Source organism: Macrobrachium rosenbergii, chromosome 17 (genome assembly GCF_040412425.1).
Source record: "Macrobrachium rosenbergii isolate ZJJX-2024 chromosome 17, ASM4041242v1, whole genome shotgun sequence".
NCBI classification, from domain to species: domain Eukaryota; kingdom Metazoa; phylum Arthropoda; class Malacostraca; order Decapoda; family Palaemonidae; genus Macrobrachium; species Macrobrachium rosenbergii.
Genome location: NC_089757.1, coordinates 39625593 through 39645112, shown reverse-complemented (window position 1 = coordinate 39645112; position 19520 = coordinate 39625593). Strand labels below are relative to the sequence as shown.

At 38.6% G+C, this 19520-nt stretch overlaps 1 protein-coding gene across 2 annotated transcripts in view; it reads right to left on the bottom strand.

Moving 5' to 3' along the window:
• Positions 1-19520, bottom strand: part of Epg5 (ectopic P-granules autophagy protein 5) — a 474230-nt gene that overhangs the window by 286357 nt on the left and 168353 nt on the right. For both annotated transcript variants that reach the window (XM_067119916.1, XM_067119917.1), the window contains 2 exons: positions 16515-16678; positions 7340-7505 (listed from right to left, as the gene is read on the bottom strand). In XM_067119916.1, coding sequence (XP_066976017.1) covers positions 7340-7505; positions 16515-16678 — 330 coding nt within the window. The remainder of the gene's footprint in view (positions 1-7339; positions 7506-16514; positions 16679-19520) is intronic.

Below are 19520 nucleotides of genomic sequence, written 5' to 3'. Positions count from 1 at the left end.
GAAGTTTTGCTAGCATCGCAGAATATGTGCAAGTTATCAACAGTTCCCAGGCTAGCACTCCTAGGAAAAGATATTTCAAGACACTTCTCTAAGTCCTTGCGTAATTCAGTCCATTCCTCTTGTAGCGGGTTCATGAGTTGTTCGTCCCAATCCAGATGTTCCTTCCACAATTTCTGTAAAAATATCCTCGCTTTCATAGTAACAGGGAGAAGCAATCCCAATGGATCGTATATTTGGGCAATGGTACTGAGAATTTCTCTCTTTGTTTGACTTGTTTTATTAATATGAGTTGGATTGATAGTTAAGACGTCTTTAATTTTATCCCAATTTAATCCCAATACTTTATGAATTGGTTTTTGTTTGGCTTCAATATGATAAGCAGCAGCAATAGTTTGTATAGACTCGCTATTGCTAACCCACTCCTTCAAATATAAGTGAGCTTGAGCAAAAATTTTGTTGGCATTAAAGTATAAATCCATCAACTCAGATTCACTATTAGCCGTAAATTGCAAATTATCTACATACAGACCTCTCTTCATTTTTTCCACTACATCCACTGTATTGGACCGGGGTAACCACGAGACCACAGTGGTTAAGTGATGCTTGATGGTTGCATTTAGAAGAAAAGGTGAACATGTAGCTCCAAATAATACTACTCTAAATCTGTATACTATTAGTTTACTATTGGGATCTGTCGGATTTTCCAACCATAAAAACGCGTATAATTGCGATCTTCTTCACGCAACTGAATCATTAAAAATGCCTTCTCAATGTCACTTATACAAGCAAAGGTTTTAGTTCTAAATTGCAGCAGGACTCTGAGCAGATCAGCCGTTACGTGTGGTCCAGTCCATAGACAATCATTCAGGCTTAATCCATTTTTACCTTGTTTTGATGAGCAATCAAACACTATTCTTATTGGAGTAGTGGCACTATCTCTAAGCACTCCATGATGTGCCAAATAATGACAATCCACATCAGATTTATTATAGATCACCCTCTCAATGAATCCTCTATCTTCTTGCTCTTGCAAGATTTTCTGATAATGTTCCAAGTAATCCACATCCTTCTGAAACTTGATGCTCTGCTGTCGAAGTCTGCTCATGGCTAATCCAAAATTTGTCATCAATCTGAATCTATTGGTTTTCCATGGCAACGCCACAATATACTGTTTATCAATTTCAGAATAGGTAATAGTGCTCTCAAAGTCCTTTAAGACCCTCTGGTCTTGTTCTCGCAACTCACTGCAATCTATTCCCAATCTGTCCAAACTCCACAACGCGTCCAGATCAGTCTTGGGATTTTCATTATTAGTAGCTTCAATTTCTTCAGTTTGTACAGCTAGCTTCAAAACAGTCACATGAGTCTCCCTAGTGGGGGGAGCACTACATGTGCCGGTCACCACATAACCGAATATGGTCGGCAGCAATATTAAATTTCTAACCCTTTTGAACCCTGGATGCAAAATATTGTAAACATTATCAACCCCTATTAACAATTCAATAGTTGATTGATTTTCAACAGGCAAATCAAAATTTTTATCAGCCAAGCTGATCTTAGTTTTACATAACGACCTCAAACTTCTCTTAACGCCGAATTTCTTCGCATATTCTGGCAGCTCATCCACCACTATGCAGTCCATTATTATCAATTCACCTTTATGCGGTATGGCGACGCTTATCATCTCGTATTCATGAACAGGTTTACTAGTTAGATAACCTCTCAAGGCTATCTTTTCAACTCCTTTGGACCTATATTGCAATCTCTCTAGAGCTGATCTTTTAATGAACGTTCTCTCGGCGCAAGTATCCAACAGCCCTCTTAGTCGTACCATGCGACCTTTCTTCCCTTTCAAGGGAATTGTTGCTGTTGGTAATATGGATCGCTTACCCAACTTATTTGTTTTGTCCTGTTCATTTACTGATAGCGTTCCCACTTGGACACCACTTGGTTTATTCTTGCTTTGTTTTCCTGTTTGGTCCCTATCACACAAGATGCGATGATGTCTCATCTTACAACCCTTATTGCAACTTGGTTTGTCACAGTCCACACTAAAATGCTTCTTAGAAGCGCACACAAAACACAACTGCAAAGCTCTGATGCGATTCAACCTTTCATTTCTTGTTGCGTACGTTTTGCACTGTGTCCACCAATGTTCATTATCACAAAGAGCACATCTTCTGGATTGCTGATGACTGGACTTGTTCACATTTCCTTTGTTTTTTGGTCTAACAGCTTGGGATTGATTTACTGTGAAGGTAGATATTGACGACAGAGTTTCAGATTTATTCACATCAGTTGAAACAAAAGTTCTTAAATTGCTAATTTCCTCTTCTAGGTATTTCTTAAAGGTGTCTAATACCAACCAATCGTCTCCACACCTACGCTTCACAGTCTCACTGACGCTTTTAGGCAATTTGGTATAGAGCAAAATAGTATAAAGCTCATTTAATTCCAGCTTTTCACTTTCAAGCGATCTTATTGAGCATTCAAAATTAGCTCTGAAAGTTTGCAGTGATTCAGAATTGGCAGCAGGAGACTCCATTTCCAGCAATCTTCTCACCAGAACATGCTTAATTTCATCTCTCTTCCCATAAGTAGATAGGAGAAGAGCTACAGCTTGTGGATAATTGGCAGCCTCAAATTTAAATCCCGAGATTAATTTCGAAGCTTCTCCTGTGAGCAAACTTCTTAGATATGAAAACTTCTGAATTGGTTCCAAGTCTTTCTGCTGGTGTATTGACACATTGTAAAGTTCCCAGAAGGAATTCCATTCTAATATATCTCCAGAGAAATGCGGAAGATCCAGTTTGGGCAATCTAATACTGGCTTTAGGTAGTGGTGGTGGTTGCATTAGCGGATCGAATGGAGAAGTTATTAATTTCAAAAGCTAGTAATGGAGCTATTGAGTTTGCTGATACGTGTACGAACGTCTCTTGCATATTCAGCTTGATTTACCATTTCATCAGACATTTCTTCTACTGTAACTGAATCCAAAATTTGTTCATCCAAAGCAAGAACTTTCTTCAAATTATCTTCAATAGAATCCTAAGGGAAGTTATAGCATCAATGTCTCCGAATCGATCACTCCAGTCATCTTCCCAAGAAACCGTGTGATAACGGATTTATAACCGCCACGTCTACGCATCAATGACTCCATTGTGACAAGACTAAACTCAGAAAATACAAATACAATATAATATATTCACAATTTCAATAATTAATAAATATGCATCCAACTATAATAACTGGTTCAAAAGTTAAATTCAAAATTTCACAAAGGTGACTCATCACCCAATAATTTTCTCCCAAATTAAACAATCAATGAAAAGGAGAAATTTTATTATACGTGTGTAGTGGGATGTGCAGGCCCTGTACCATACTTAACCCAGCTCCTAATCTGAAGGGGAAGGACGGGGTAACCACGATCCTACTCACCTTCTACTGCCCTTTACTTTTCACATATTTACTTGACTCAACGCAAATACGTTGAGCCAAGGCCCTATAACTTTTATGATGAAAATGAATCCCATCTCTTGCTAAATCACATTCTGTTAATAGAGTAGGGATCACCCTAACTCTTGTATCTCGCTTTAATTTTTTGTTTAAACAGTTTTTTCTCTTTTGATAGTTTTCGGCAGAGGTTCTAGATGGTGTTTTACGTATTTCTATTAACATAACAAAAACCTCTGAGTTATTAACTGTACGTAGACCTTCTACCAAACCTAGAATATTTGTGTGAATACTATTCACCAGGTTAGGATTATCTCCGGGTACATCTAAGTCATTGCTACCTATGAACAAGATAGTGATACTAGGCCCATAGGTGGTAAGTTCGGTTATCAGGGCAGGTGTCAAAAGGTTGGTAGTAACCGCCCCTGGTCTACCAAATGTCTTATATTCTAAGGGTTCCAATAATGCTGATCTACCACTATGAAAACAATTCTCCATATGGGTGACATGAGAATGTCCCACAATAGCTACTTTACGATTCATTATTAAATTGATAGAGAAATAATAATATACTAACAAAAGAAAAATTTACATTAATTCAAAGTAAGGGAAAATAACAAAACCAAAATTAGGGCTTAAGGCAAGCAGGACAAGGCCTTACTAATTTAATTAAACATCATATTAAAAAAACTGTTTTAATTAAGCCTGAATACTCCCCTACCTACAAGTTGCACGAAAAAAAAAGGTAAATTTAATGTTTCTTTGACACCTCACTAAGAAAAAAAAAAAAGAAGAGTTAACCACGTCTGTTTATGTAGGCAAGACACCGCAAACTAATTTTAAGGAAAACGCGCTATAAGTGATACAACAAGGTTAGGGAAGGCAGACATAATTCAACAAAACATCAACATAACATAGTTAATAGCAAGAAAAACCAGCGTAAATGTCCTATAGAATCATCAACGGTGCTAATCGTACCACATGTGACTAAACCAAAGAATTACCACATGATCAATTTCAAAAACTAAGAAATACCGAAAATTATCACAAATTATTAATGATCCTGGTCACGGCACCATATATTGCTACTCATTAGGGTCAAACGAGCGACAACACATAATGACTTCAGTCAATTACAGAAAATTATAAATTACCAGATTCGTTTAGAGAATTCATGACCCTTTCTCTACTTAAAGGATGCACTGCGTTGTGTTATAAAGATTTCCATAAAAGGACATACCATATTATATTATGTTTTACTCATAAATTATTACTTACTACAGGCAGTCCCCGGTTTACGACGGTTTACGGCGTTCCGATGATGCTTTTCAAATATATTCATCAGAAATTATTTCCTGGCTTACGGGCATGTTCGGGGTTACGATTATGAAAAATATGGCCCCAAAATGGCAGAATAATCATAATTTGAAGGTTTTTTTATGTAAAACTCAATAATAATGCAGTTTACATCGTTTTCAATGCACCCAGAGCATTAAAAGTAAGGTTTTCTTATGATTTTTGACGATTTTCGACAATTTACAGCGGTAAGAACGGTCCGTGGAAACCGGGACCGCCTGTAATTTATATGATGTTATTGACACAATTGCGGGTTTGGATTATGATAGGCACGGGTAAACCACGATACCACTAATATATATATTCAATTTACTCAGTCCTGGAAATGAGATATGCATATATCAAGGCAAATCAAATATATGATACTTATCCAAACTTCGGCTGATTCATCCATCTACTTCATTGAGCGCTGGGAAGGAACGACATGTTTAATCCAATCGAAGCGAAATTCTGTTCACTAAACCTCCGGCTTCCTAACCACACATTACAAAGTTGAGAAACGAACTGACTGTGGTCCGCGTGTCCACCTCTCACTATGAAAAAAATTCGTTCGCTCTCTCACCCATACCCACGACTTTGGCCTCGTCCGCTCACGATAAGAGTCAACAACAAGACGAACTAAGCCACCAAAACAACACGAACCGAACGAAACTATCAAACAATTTACATCGCATTGTTAACCAATTATACAAACTATTCGCAAGACAATATTCTTTGGTAACAACGCTTATTACAACTAAATATAAATTAAACATTCATTTGTACACAAACCTGCACATCTCCACTTGACACCACGCGATATAAAAGAACACTTTCCATATACAACATAAACATATTCAATAACAATTGATTTTCCATGTCGTTATTGTAAGTAACGACATATCTATTCATTTATCACCTTTTCCTCTTGGGTTTATAGTCTGTTGACTCTGTCCATAAGGGTTTTCAGCTAAAGATTTAAAGAAGGAAAGAAGAAAGCATTACTCATATCAAAGGAGGCAAGGTACTAAACTGGTTGGTGAGTCCTGTGTCAACCTTAACTGTGGTGAACATCACACCCAGGGGTGAAAGTACATTGATGCCTCACTAATATGAGGAGGGTACTCACTCAAAACCCTATGGGACTCCTTGTGAGAGGTATTCTAGAACTCTGAGTATGCCTCATGTCTGAAAAGTGCATGTCGACCACGGTACCAAACAGGTCGGTGTGACCCCTGCCAGACCAACCTACAATGAAGCACCCAGAGGTGTATGGACACCATTGCCTCCAAGAGCAGGGAAGAGCTCAACAAACTGGAGGAGAACAAGGAAACAAAATGCTTGTGCTTCCTCTCCTTGTCCCTGACCCATGTCTTACTCTCTTCTCAGAGTTGTAACTGTGGTTAATGTTGCTGGAGCATTTTCCATTTAAAAGACAAAGTATATGAGAGAGCTGAGTACACAGGAGAGGAGTAGGGAGGTGTTCTTTGTGAGGGGGATGTGGCAGGCTAACTCTTCTGGCCTACTTCCTCTACCATAACCATCCCAAGCCAGCCATAACTCTATCCCTACAATGGCGTAGTAAACAGTGTGGATCACCTAAACATAGGGCATGACAATTCACTACACTCATTATAACCCTTCACACCGCTGTTAATGACACTATTTTCAATGTGAACAATACAGGCAGTCCCCGGTTTACGACGGGGGTTCCGTTTTTACGCCGCGTCGTAAACCGAAAATCGTCGTAAACCGAAAAATTGTCGAAAATCGTCAAAAATCCTAAGAAAACCTTACTTTTAATACTTTGGGTGTATTGAAAATGATTTAAACTGCATTTTTATTGAGTTTTTCACCAAAAAAAACTCCAAATTTTTATTATTCTGCCGTTTTGGAGCCATATTTCCTCCGTTGGATCGGCGTATGACGCGTCATAACCCTGGAACATGCGTCGTAAACCGGGAAATAATTTTTGATGAATATATTTGAAAAGTGTCGTAACGACAGAACGTCGTAAGCCAGGCCCGTCGTAAACCGGGGACTGCCTGTACACTAAAAACATAAGCACAAGTTCCAACTAAGAAGTCAGTATTACCACAGCACGGCATCCTCATTCAACAATAGCCAAAGAAAAAGAGCTTGGTGACAGCACGAGAGTGAGGGATATTTCTCCTTTCAGTCCCCTTAACCACCAGTTAACTACCTTGTTGCCAAGTTTCAATTACCAATTTCAGCTTGCACTGAGAGATACTCATACTACACAAAGGTGATGGTCTGTATTCCCATAAGAACTATTAATGAGCACACAGCATAGACAATATGAGATAAGACAATGCAATCATTTCTTTGATCATAAATAACTGTTGTTATTTTCTGACAAGGAACACTAGTGTTTAGACTAGAATTTACTACCAAAAAACTGAGTAAAAAATATTTTGTCGACTTGACCTTTTATAAACATGAAAATTTGCCAAAAAATAAAAAAAAATGACAATGATAGTTTGAAAACTCCACTGGAAAAAGAGGAAATAACACTAGCACACAATTTTACCTGAGCATCTTCACTGCTTTCCTCAGCTTCCATTTCTTCTTGTTTAGCATTTTTAGCTTCATAATGCTCTACTGCAGACCTTACTTTTTTCTTAATCTTCCCTAAAAATGATGAATTTACAAATCCCTGGTAGAACCTCAGAACCACACAGCCACACTCATATTGCCTGGTAACAGGTAAAACATAAAAACCAAGTAAGGTTAGTAGAAAAGAAATGACAACTTAGTAATACACCTCTCAAACATTTAACAGAACTTTAAAAAAAAACATGCATGTTTTTAGCATACAATCTTAATGGTTTGCCATAAATTCCAAAATTAATGTGAATATCAATATTTTACATTAATACCACAGCAAAATCCCAATACAGCATATGTCATTTACCTCTCAAATTAACTTCATCAATGAAGTTGATGAGACACTCAGAAAAACTGTACTTGGATAGAGGGATTTAGAAGTGAGAGAGGCTTGATTATTATCAATTATATGACAAAACTTCCCAGCTCTGTAAATACTTTACCCAGGCAACCGAGTTAATAAAATCTCTTGTTGACATTTCCCCAAATGCTATCTCTACCATTTCTAAAAAAATTCTCACCCACTCTTTTTCTTCCACTCATTTTTGACCTTCTTCACATTATCTCCTCTCACATTCATGTTTTTGATGATTTAACCTTCATCATCTTTCCTTCAGATGTTTGCTCCTACCCTTAAGTTCTACAGAATGAAAGAAAAGTCATCCTTCCTGCTCAAAGGAATCAGGCTTGTGCTGTATAAAATATCCTTCAATTATCTGGATTAATAGAGCCAAGGGCCCGTCAGATAATGGCAAAACAGGATAATGGTGAGTAAAATGTTGAAGGGCAACTCCGTATCCATCTTCACCTAACCTTGTCAATACCACATACATGCAAACACACTGTATCCTTATAAACAACAACCATCACACTTTAAACTGAAAACTTTATGCAAAGTGCAGTAATTTATCTTTTTCCCCATATTTGTAACAAGATATACTTCATAAATACACTTTGAAAAATAAATGCAACCCCTTCTTTTTCTCTCTCTCTCATAAATGACACAGTTCAGTAGGTAGGTAGCCCCATGTTTACCCACATCCTATCATGGTTTTATGATCGTTACTGTATTTTTATACAGCAACTTTCTCATCAGTTGATACCATATTGTATCACCATACACAAGATACAAAATGTGTATGTGTGAACTACTGACCTAGGCTAGCCTAGGTGTTACACTCAGTGTCCATTTGCATAAGTCAAACAGGCTGTTCCAGCTGTATTTAAGGTAAAGGTAATAGTACTGAAACTGTTATTTTACTTACAGAATCCACTTATACAGTATTATCTTATATCATCATTGTAATATGTATAAAAAACACCAACCATCTGTCCACCATTTGTCATACTTACATTCTTAGAATCAGCTGACTGAGCCTACAAGGGAAAGATGTTCATGATGCCATCCAGCGAGCCTGTGTGTGCGTGCATACCTACGTGTTGCTGTTGTTTTTGCTTTTCTGGATTTACTGTACCGTATTTCATTACAAGTTTAGTTGACTAAGTATGAATGTCACACAAATCATAACAGTACCCAAGAGAGTATTTTATCACTGTTGCTATTTCATCTCTAATCGCCTTAAAAATATTTAAAATTCAAATTTCATATGTATGCAAGCCAACAACAAGCAGGCTGTATCGAGTTCACTGATGGGATCGAATGAGCGTGCATAAATACATGCACTATGCATAAGATTGGGTTTATCTTTTGGTTTGAAAAATTACAAAATGAGAAAATACAGTAAAAAATATAGTGTAACTGGGAATGCTGTAGCATAAAATAGAGGGGGCGTGTGTTACTGTACTGTACATAACCTTTAATAAAAATGTGAATTACTGTATCATCAACACTAAAACACGAAACCAAACGAGTACTATCAAGCCAGGTCTACCTAGTCCTCTTCACCCATCCAACACTGCATCCCCAACCCACCCCAAATCCCAGCCATAGAAAATGCTCCGCAGGTCCACCCACCCTCCAAAACAACCCCTTCTGTGAGCCTTCTTCTACACAGCCTCAGTGTTGCCATGTATCCACACCACTGACTTCCACGCTCGCCTAAATTTTAAATACATTCAACCATACATAAAATCTAATGCATATAAAACGATATATGCTTATAATAAGTAAAACATTCATAAAGGTGATAGCGCCCTAGTGAAAACTTGGGGCATGGAACTCAGCCTGCAACAAAGAGCTCAACACTGATATTGTCTTTTCCCAAAGACAATGGTGGTTCAAGATCGTGGAGGTTGACTCCATGGAAAAAAGGGAAACAGATGGCCACAGATGTTGAGCCTGTACAGGCAGTACCCGGTTACGTCGGACTTGGCTTACGTTGTTCTGAAGTTACGTTGCTCTTAACATATATTCATCAAAAATCATTTCCTGGGTTAGAGCGCATGTTCCAGGTTTACGATGCCAGTCCAACAGAAGACTGGAACTTTAATATGGCTCCAAAACAGCAGAATGATCAAAATTTGGAGTTTTCTTATGAAAAGCTTAATCAAAATGCAGATTATGTCATTTTCAAGACACCCAAAGATTTAAAAATAATTTTACCATTTTCGACAATGTCTCGGGTTACGCCATTTTTCGGCTGACATCGCAGCACAGGAACACAACCCCCGACGTAACCCGGGGAATGCCTGTATATGTCTAGGACTGTCCTCTGACTTCCCATTGCCTGTCACTAGGAAGAGCCTGTGTAAAAAGACCAGCAAAGTAACTTGTACTTCCTCTAATGCTGCCTTCTCTAATGGAGAAAAGACTTTGTGACCAACACCTGTCTCTTCTCTATGCCGCTCTGTAGGACTAAAAGGTTAAGAGCTGATTGAAGAGGCGGTGAATTCCTGAAAAGAAACCAATAACCTTCCAAAAGAAATTAATTTTCCTTTGCCAGGGCTTCCACAACCAAGTATTCCCACACTTGAGTGAAGTGGCCTAACCTGCACCCACAGGAACATGAAGGCTCGATGAGCTATCCAGACTTAGGAATCTTGATATTAGTGGAGGAAATGCACATCACCCTTTGGCAGAATGAAATCTGGATCCTTGCCGCCAAAAGGACACTTCTTCCTTCCTCAGCCTAGACGGAAGACTGGGGAAGACTGCCCAAAGTGGTAAGAAGGAGGTGGCCTGGGAATTTTGGTCTTCTCTGTCTCCTTTCCTGCCCAAAGTGCATAAACAGATAGCTTGTTGTCTATTACTTCCCAAAATGGATGACCTGAAACCAATCACTGTCTGCTACAGAGGGAGACTGAAGGAACCAGCCAAGAGCATAGCTGCTCTCCTGTGTGAACTTGAGGTTGCTAGTGACATGAGCCAGTTCACCTATCACATCCCAAAAAAGCCTTGCTAAGGAAACAAAAACCCTTAGGACTTATCAAAGGATCCCTGGCCCAAGGAGGAAGAAGTCCATCAAACTCCTTCAAATACATTTAACAGTCTTCAGCACAATTCACCAAAGGGCATAGCTTCGATGTCATTAGCCAAGTTTAATACATAGTATTCTTGGCCTCATGAATCAAGAAATGTCGCTTAGCAGGACAACTGCGCCTATCTTGGCTGGAAAAACATGGACCATAACAGCTGGATCAGGAGAAGAGGGGGGGAAAAATCCCCTGCTCGATACACCATAGGGTTCCAAGCAAACACTAAGGGAGGCAAAAAAAAAAAAAGGAGACTTTTTGCCAAACATTTGCCATTGAGTAAAGTCTCCCAAGTACAGAAAGTGATAGCTTAAAGGTAGGACTGCAGATATCCATCTAAGCACAACTGAACTAATTTCTTAAAACTGATGGGATAGACTAAATGCTCCTCTTCCTGAATAGGAGGCAAAGGAGAATACTGTCAGGAAGAGCAAGGCCAGTAAGAGTTATCTTCCTCTGGACAAAAGTAGCCCCAAAACCAGATGGTCTCACAAGACGAGGCGCTAAGTTCTCATAATCCATCTGGCAGAAACTTGAGAGTCAAAAGCTTTCTCATTAAGTGGACTCACTAATGCCTTGGACTTGCTAACACCCGTGAGGACTCACTGATGCCCGTGCAGACTCACTGATGCCCGTGCAGACTCACTGATGCCCGTGCGGACTCACTGATGCCCGTGCAGACTCGCTGATGCCAGTGCAGACTCACTGACGCCCGTGCAGACTCACTGCCAGTCATACGGACTTGCTGCCAGCCATGCGGACATGCTGCCGGCAGTGCAGACTTGCTGCCAGCCGTGTAGACATGCTGACACCTCATATGAACTCGATAATGCCTTGAGCGGCCCCGATGACACCCCAAGCAGACCTATAACACACGCAGAACTGTACGCAGACTTGACACCATGCAGAAACTGGCAGACTGACTGGTGAATGAGAATATCTGGCACGCTTAGTCTAAGCTTGAAAAAGTCCACAAAAACCTTAAAAGTCTGAGCACGGACATAATGGGTCTTGCCAAAACCAAAACTTGGACCATCGGTGATGAAAGGGGAGAACTGGTGCGAATGCTTACTCCTGATAATCCAACTACAGACTCAGGGCTGCCAGCAACGGCTGTAGGCACAACATTCAGCACTCACTATGGATCGTGATCAGTTACCTAGCTCTGACGAATCGCTAGAATAATCGTAGAACAACAGGGTCAAACACAAGATCTAGACCTACTGAAGATATAGACCAACTATAACTGCCCTTATGCAACCGCGATCTAACTCTGTCCATGGAGGACCAAAAGCAAAGGCAGGAGACAGAGGGCACAGTCCTTGAACATCCTGGGATGTCAGTCCTTGTCTGGAAATGTTTGTTATAGTCATTCACTTTTGTTGTGGTTTCTATCAACCACACCTGGTTTTTAATCTGTCTGAATGACATTTCAGAAGTTGAGTGTCTATTCAATATGAAATTTTCCATTTTAAAGCCAATATTTTTTGTCTGTTTCTAAGGTTAGGAACCTTGACCAACTTCCACTTCCAAAGAGGGAGGCAAAGTGTGTCAAGGTTGGGTCTTACCTGTGTTTGGTTTTTCTTGGCCTCCTGTAGGGTATTAACATGTTAATACCACCTTTATTTATTAGAACTGAGTTTTCTTCAGAGTTGCCCAGGATGGAGGTCTCTCTTAGCCATGAGGCCCAACAGGGGGAGGAGCAACAATGTCACCTACAGAGGTAAATGCACTAGGATCCTCACCTGAAAATACACCATACGCTCAGTACCTTAAGTGTCATCAGTCCATCGAGATTGGACCAAGTGCTGAGGGCAAGGTTTGACATAAAAGTTTTGCCTTGCTCAATCACGTCAGGTACTCCAGCTTTATGGGTGGAGAGGCATGCTGTCCAACCCTGCCCTCAAACTAAGTTACAGGAGCAGTCTTTTCCACATTTCAGTGCCATACAAATGTTGTCAATGACTGAGGAAGAGGGAAGCAGGAAAACTTAATAGCAGGAGGAGTAAATGGATGAAGGATTCCCTATGTTTGGTTGAACACACTGCAAAGATGGAAGGTATAAAAGTGCATTCAATCCCTGCAGTGGGTCCCTAAGCCCCCCCACCTCTTCAAGGGGTTGGGATTGGGGGGGAGGCTTCCCATTGCTGTTGTCCACGCCAACCAGTATGGGTAAACGTCCATTGAACACACATGATTTCAGAAACAAAAAAAATTCCTGCTTAGAAAGGACTTACTATTTTCTCATCTCACATACTTCAATGACCGACCTGAATTCTACTACATATGGAAAGCCACCTTCAAATGCATTAATAATGAACTCCAAGTTTCTGACTCAGAATACCTGAACGTTCTCACAAAATGGCTAGGGACTGAGTCTCCAAATATACCTTTAGCACTCAAGCCTCAAATGCTGACACTCCTACAAGAGGTCTACAACAATTGTGGTCAAGACCGGATGAAAGATTTGGGTCACCTGATATGGTGGAAGCTTCTTTGAAAGAGAAATTATCTAATTTTCCCTGACACACCAACAAGGACAGCAAGCAACTTTATGACTTGTCTGACATTCTTTTGGAAATTGAATATAAAGGAGAATCCGCTTCAAGAATTTACTTGCATACTTCAATTTCTCTGGAATCAGAACAACTGTTGGTAAATTACCATAAGGGCTTCAAGAAAACGAACCACAAGAGTTAAATATAAGACCCCGACACAACGTGGAATTTCTTTTACAGAGTTTTGTGCATTCATCAAGGATGTGGACCAAAGAACCAGATTCATCACCTCCTTTAAAGATGGCAGGACAGCAAAACATTCAGTATAAAGATAAAATCATCCCAAAGAAAACTAACATCAACCAGAAGTCTGGGAATTCCAGTGTCAGCGCTAGTGATGCTCAACCTTTGAGTCGGTGAATACTTCACAAAACAAGCATTCACTTGATAATTAGAGAGGATTCAGATCAAAATCGATTGAAGAGAGAAAGAAACTGTTGAAAGAACACATTCTCTGTTACAAATGTGTTTCCAGCGCGCATAAGAGCCGTGATTGTACTACAAGTATTTCATGCAAGAAGTGCGGGAGTAAAAACATTTCTACTGCACTACACATCACAAGAAGTGACAAACCAATAAGCTTGTCAAGTTCACTAGTGAAGGAGATAGTGGGGAGACAAGGAGTACCACTAAATTCCCTACTGTTCCTGCAGTAAGTTCAACTTGTACTGAGATGTGTGCAGATTCATACAGTGGAAAATCATGTACCAAGATCCTACCTGTTGAAGTCTTCCATAAGGACAACAAGAAAAGGGCGGTTCATCGACAACCCGAGTAACTGATCACTTGCTTCACCAGAATCTCCTAGTTATCTGATATCCGTGATTCTCCAGAAAATTATATCTTGTCTATGTGTACTGGTAAAATTCTAACATCCAGAAGAAGAGGAAAAGGACTTGTTGTACAGCTGGTTAATGGAAACTTCAGCCTACAACTGTTGAGACTGAAAGAATGTGATCATATTCCTAGCAACCAGGTGGAAATTCCAACACCTGATATTATGTTGCACCACCCAAATCTCAGAGGAATTACAGGAAATATCATGCCTGTCAATGACGATAGTCACATTCTATTGTTAATCAGGAGAGACTTGATAGAGGCATATGCCAAATCTATGGACCACCAAAGGCATCTCATGCACAACAGTTAAAGTTAGGGTGGTTGATTATAGGTGATACCTGTCTAGACAACCAACATGGACCTCTTGAACTGGTTTACAAAACTTACTTGCTACCAACAACATTGGAACCATGCTTCAGTAAGTTTGAAATATGAGTCATAAACAGCCCAGACTCCATCACTTTTGATGAATCTTCAACTTTCATCAAGACCAAAGGTTGCTCCATCATTGCGTGACAACATAGAATGTTGGTACTTACTACAAGCAGTCCCCACTTATCGGCGGCATCAGCTAACGGTGCTCCAGTTTTACAACGCTTGGCTAATGATGTCATAAACCAGATTTTCAGTGGCGGCAAGCAATTTTCAGTGCCAGTAAGGGGTTTATCAGCGTTGGTGGGCAGTTTATCAGCATTGGCGAGCAATTTTCAGCACCGGTAAGCGGTTTATCGGTGTCGGTAAGCAGACAACTTGCACACTGATGCTATCAATCTTGAAAATGGTTCACTGAAGGAATACTTTTCTGATTCCAAGACATTATGGATCTTCAACCCACCACATTCATCACAAATGGGAGCAGCTTGGGAACACATGATTGGCATGATTAGGAGGATATTAGACTCCATGTTATTGCTACTGGAATTACTTTAACATATGATATGTTGAATACGTTCATAGCAGAGGTCAGCATAATTATCAACTTGAGAATTCTTGTACCCGTTTATTCTGATCCAGAATGTCCACTGATTCTAACACTGTCGATGCTGTTGACACAAAAGGCTGAATATGAATTAATTACAGATACATTGGGAGAATTCCACAAAATGGATTTATACAAAGTTGAATAGAGGTGTATTCAAACCTTAGCCACTGTATTTTGGTCCCATTGGAGGTAGGAATACCTGCCTTTACTTCAGTCTCGAAGGATATAGACCAATACTCATTGGCATATTATGACAGATGTTGTTCTAATCAAGTACAAGACCACTGATAGGAATTGTTGGCCAACTGGAACTGTAGTAAATGCCATGGAAGGTTCTGATGGACACCTTCGGAAGGCCAAAGTATAATCCGCAATCAACGGAAAGGCTACAGTTCTCGCTTAACCTACTGTAGACATGTTTCTCCTCGTAGAGAACAATTGTATGTAGTGTGTTTAATTAAGTTGTGTACCTTGTGTATAACACTTTAGTGTCCTACAGTGAATGAAATTAGAATAGTGATACCCAGTAGATATCAAACAGGGAGTGTGCTGTATAATATCTGTACATCATTTGTATCTGCAATGCAGGATTAATGTATTCTGTCTATTTGGATCAGTATTTCAGTTCTTTGATTTCAATTGTAATATGGATAACATCATCACCTAATTTGGGAAATGTGTAAGTGACCTTATTGGTGAATCTTTGGAATTTACAGATGTCTTTCCCAGATCTTAAGCTGACTGTCTACATCATTTTATCCTATCCTTTGTGATCAACAAGTGAACACGATTCTTAAGATCTGTTTAAGTATATTTTATGGATTAGGACACAATCTGTGGCAAACCACACCTTCAGTGCAATCATCAAAATTTCTTTGTAGACTGGATTTCTAAGTGACAGCTGTAAAAAATCTATCCATTTATCACTAAATTTGCATGGAAATATGAGCAGTTATACCACCACACATTGCCACAGCTTCCCTTTTTAAATTTTAGACTTTTCATGTTTAATTTCTACCACTTGCAATTCTGTTTCTCTGTATTTCTTATGTAGGTTTTCACCAACTCTGCCAGGGCAAATAAATCAGCCCTTGATCTTGGCATTTGTTTTGTCCCTGGTAGTGGGTTTACACATGCTGGACATGCCAGTGTAAGGCTGCTCCTCCCACCGGCTCCCTTGAAAAAAAAATTCTTGTTCCAAAAGTTAATGGCTATGTAGTTATGTTAGGTTGAGACATAGCTGTATTTAATATGCAGTTCAGCATCAAATCTGTGTTAATCCTTACCCAGGCTGTGGTGGAACACGTGCTAGATGGAGTGTAAGGTACATCTGCAAAGTAACAGGTAGAGCAGGGTGATCCGCTGGAAGATCTATAACTTGTTGGCCCCACCGGTAAATACTCAGAAGGTTTGACGATACAGAACTAATTCCCAAATCAGTGCTCACTTTCTGCAAGAAAAAATAGAATATTGTCAGAGTGACTCTATATTAAATATCAACAAACCCTGGAATGCTATCACAAGGATAGATTGAGTATTATTTCATTTTATTAGTGCATTTAACCAGACCACAGTATGCATCACTGACTGAAGGTTTTTGGTAACATCTCTTTGCACCAGCTGCATTGCTTTCTGTCGTTTACTTTACATTCTCTTCTCAGCTCACTTACACATGGCAGCCCACTGTCTTTTAATCTGGCTCCAATTTTCACCTGACGCAACTTCTGTGTATAGTAGCCAAAAGTAATGGCTGCAACGTTAACATTTTTTTCCACAGGGAACTCTACTATGATTCAAAAGTTAAAAGATGAACATGATATCAGCAGGTGTCTTGTTTTTCTCTGAAAACACCTCTCAACAAGGTAAAATTGCCTTATTCCCGATAAAGCTTGAAAAAATTAATATTGTTGGTCCATTTGCAAATCTGATACAGAGTTATCTTTAGGGGAGCACTGACAACATACGGCACCATTATAAAGTAGGATGACATGCTGGCCTTACAATTAAAGGGATTCACTTCAAATTTTCACCTATCATTATTCAACTAAAATTCTCAGGTTAAAAAAATAAAAAATTTAACCTCTAACTTTGTGTACCTTATTCTTAAAAATTTATACATAAATTTATTTTAAAAAATTTGTAGCCCAAAATATTTTTCCTAAACCTAAATTTGGCATCATCATACTGTATATACCACAAACTCTAAAAGTTTCAGTGAATTTCATACAGTCACCTCTGAGATATGTACTTATTTTTTTACTTCATTAGACAAGATTTGAGAAAACAGCAACATTATACATATATATTTATATATATTTATGTATAAGTATATGTATATATATACTGTATAAGTATATATATCTATACATATATAATTATATATATATATATACAGGCAGTCCCCGGTTTACGACGGTTCCGGCTTACGACGGTTCCGGCTTACGACGCTTTTCAAATATATTCATCAGAAATTATTTCCCGGCTTACGACGCATGTTCCGGGGTTACCACGCGTCGTACGCCGATCCGACGGAAGAAATATGGCCCCAAAACGGCAGATTAATCATAATTTGAAGGTTTTTTTTATGTAAAACTCAATAATAATGCAGTTTACATCGTTTTCAATGCACCCAGAGCATTAAAAGTAAGGTTTTCTTATGATTTTTGACGATTTTCGACGATTTTCCAGCTTACGACGATTTTCGGGTTACGACGCGGCGCAAGAACGGAACCCCTGTCGTAAACCGGGGACCGCCTGTACATATATAGTAAACCCCCAGTATTCACATTCTCATGATTCGAGGACTCACGTATTCGCGGATTTCTCTGTGGAACATGTCTAGCCATTATTCGCAGAAAATTCGCCCATTCGTGGTATTTTTCACGGAGAAATGTTCACTAATTACTGTATTTTCATATAATTTTCATGACTAAATGCACTTTTTGTGATAAAACTATTAAAATATTCAGATATAAGCATTTTTAGGGGGTTTTTCTTGTGTTTAAACTATCAAAAAGGGCAGTTCTAAGTGTTTTTAGAGGGGTTTTAAGTATTCGTGGATTTTAGCTATTCGTGGGGATGTGTGGTACGCATCCTCATTTAATACTGGGGTTCACTGTATATATATATATATATATATATATATATATATATATATATATATATATATATATATATATATATATATATATATATATATATATATATATATATATATATATATATATATATATATATATATATATATATATATATATATATATATATATATATATATATTAATCCCACAGGAAAAAGACAGGCAGAAGTTCAGTACCAAGTGCTTTCACGTTTATCGACGCATCATTGGGGCACAAATGAGACACACATATAAAGGTTACAAATAAACAAAAAGAACAAGAAATACCAGGTGGTCAACTGTCAAAGGGTAATAAACAGAAAATTAATTCAGGTTAATCCAGGATCGAGCTGTCACAAACTGAACCTAAGACCAAACAAAATGACATACTAAAGTTTAGGCTTACAAAATCCAAAAACATGTATAACCTTGAATACCAGATGGTTAATTGCCAGGGGTTAAAGAGAAAAGGTTAATCCACGGCAAATCCGGGATCACGCGGTCACAAACTAATCCAAATATACACTTAACCATAAGGAAAACGGAATCTTACCCATTCAAATTGCAGTCATGTATAAAAATTAATAGCTACTGCTATCTAACTTTTTCATTTTAATTCACTTATAATAAGGATTATTGCCATAAAGGATGAATACATTGGCATCTCAACCCAATGAACCTCACTTATCAAACTATGTTACCTGCCACTTGTGTCGCTGAGTCTGACATAACTTGTACTTTTGTGCTTTTGGTTTGCAAGTGAAGTATGTGTGGTCATTTTTTCTTGTGTATTAAAAGTTCTATCTATAGCACACAAAATGTAATTTACTTGCTGTTCATTGTAATATTTACACAAGAAAAGTAATTTTTCATAACAGAAAGTGTCATTCTTTGTTCATCTGGAAACTGCTTGCTCAGAAATTCTAAGATGTTAGGTTAAATAAAGTGTAATTATATGCATGTACGTACTGCGCCTTTATTATTTCAGAATAGGCAATCACACTACTGTAAATCACAGTTAATCAAATGTATAAAAACAGTTCTTTACATGAATTTTATTAAAGCGATTTGGTTTCACTGTGTGAGCATGGGCTTGGAAATTCTAAGATCTATGGTTAAAAGAAGTGTAAATGCACTGTGTGTGTACTAAAGAATAGGAATCATTGTTAATAAA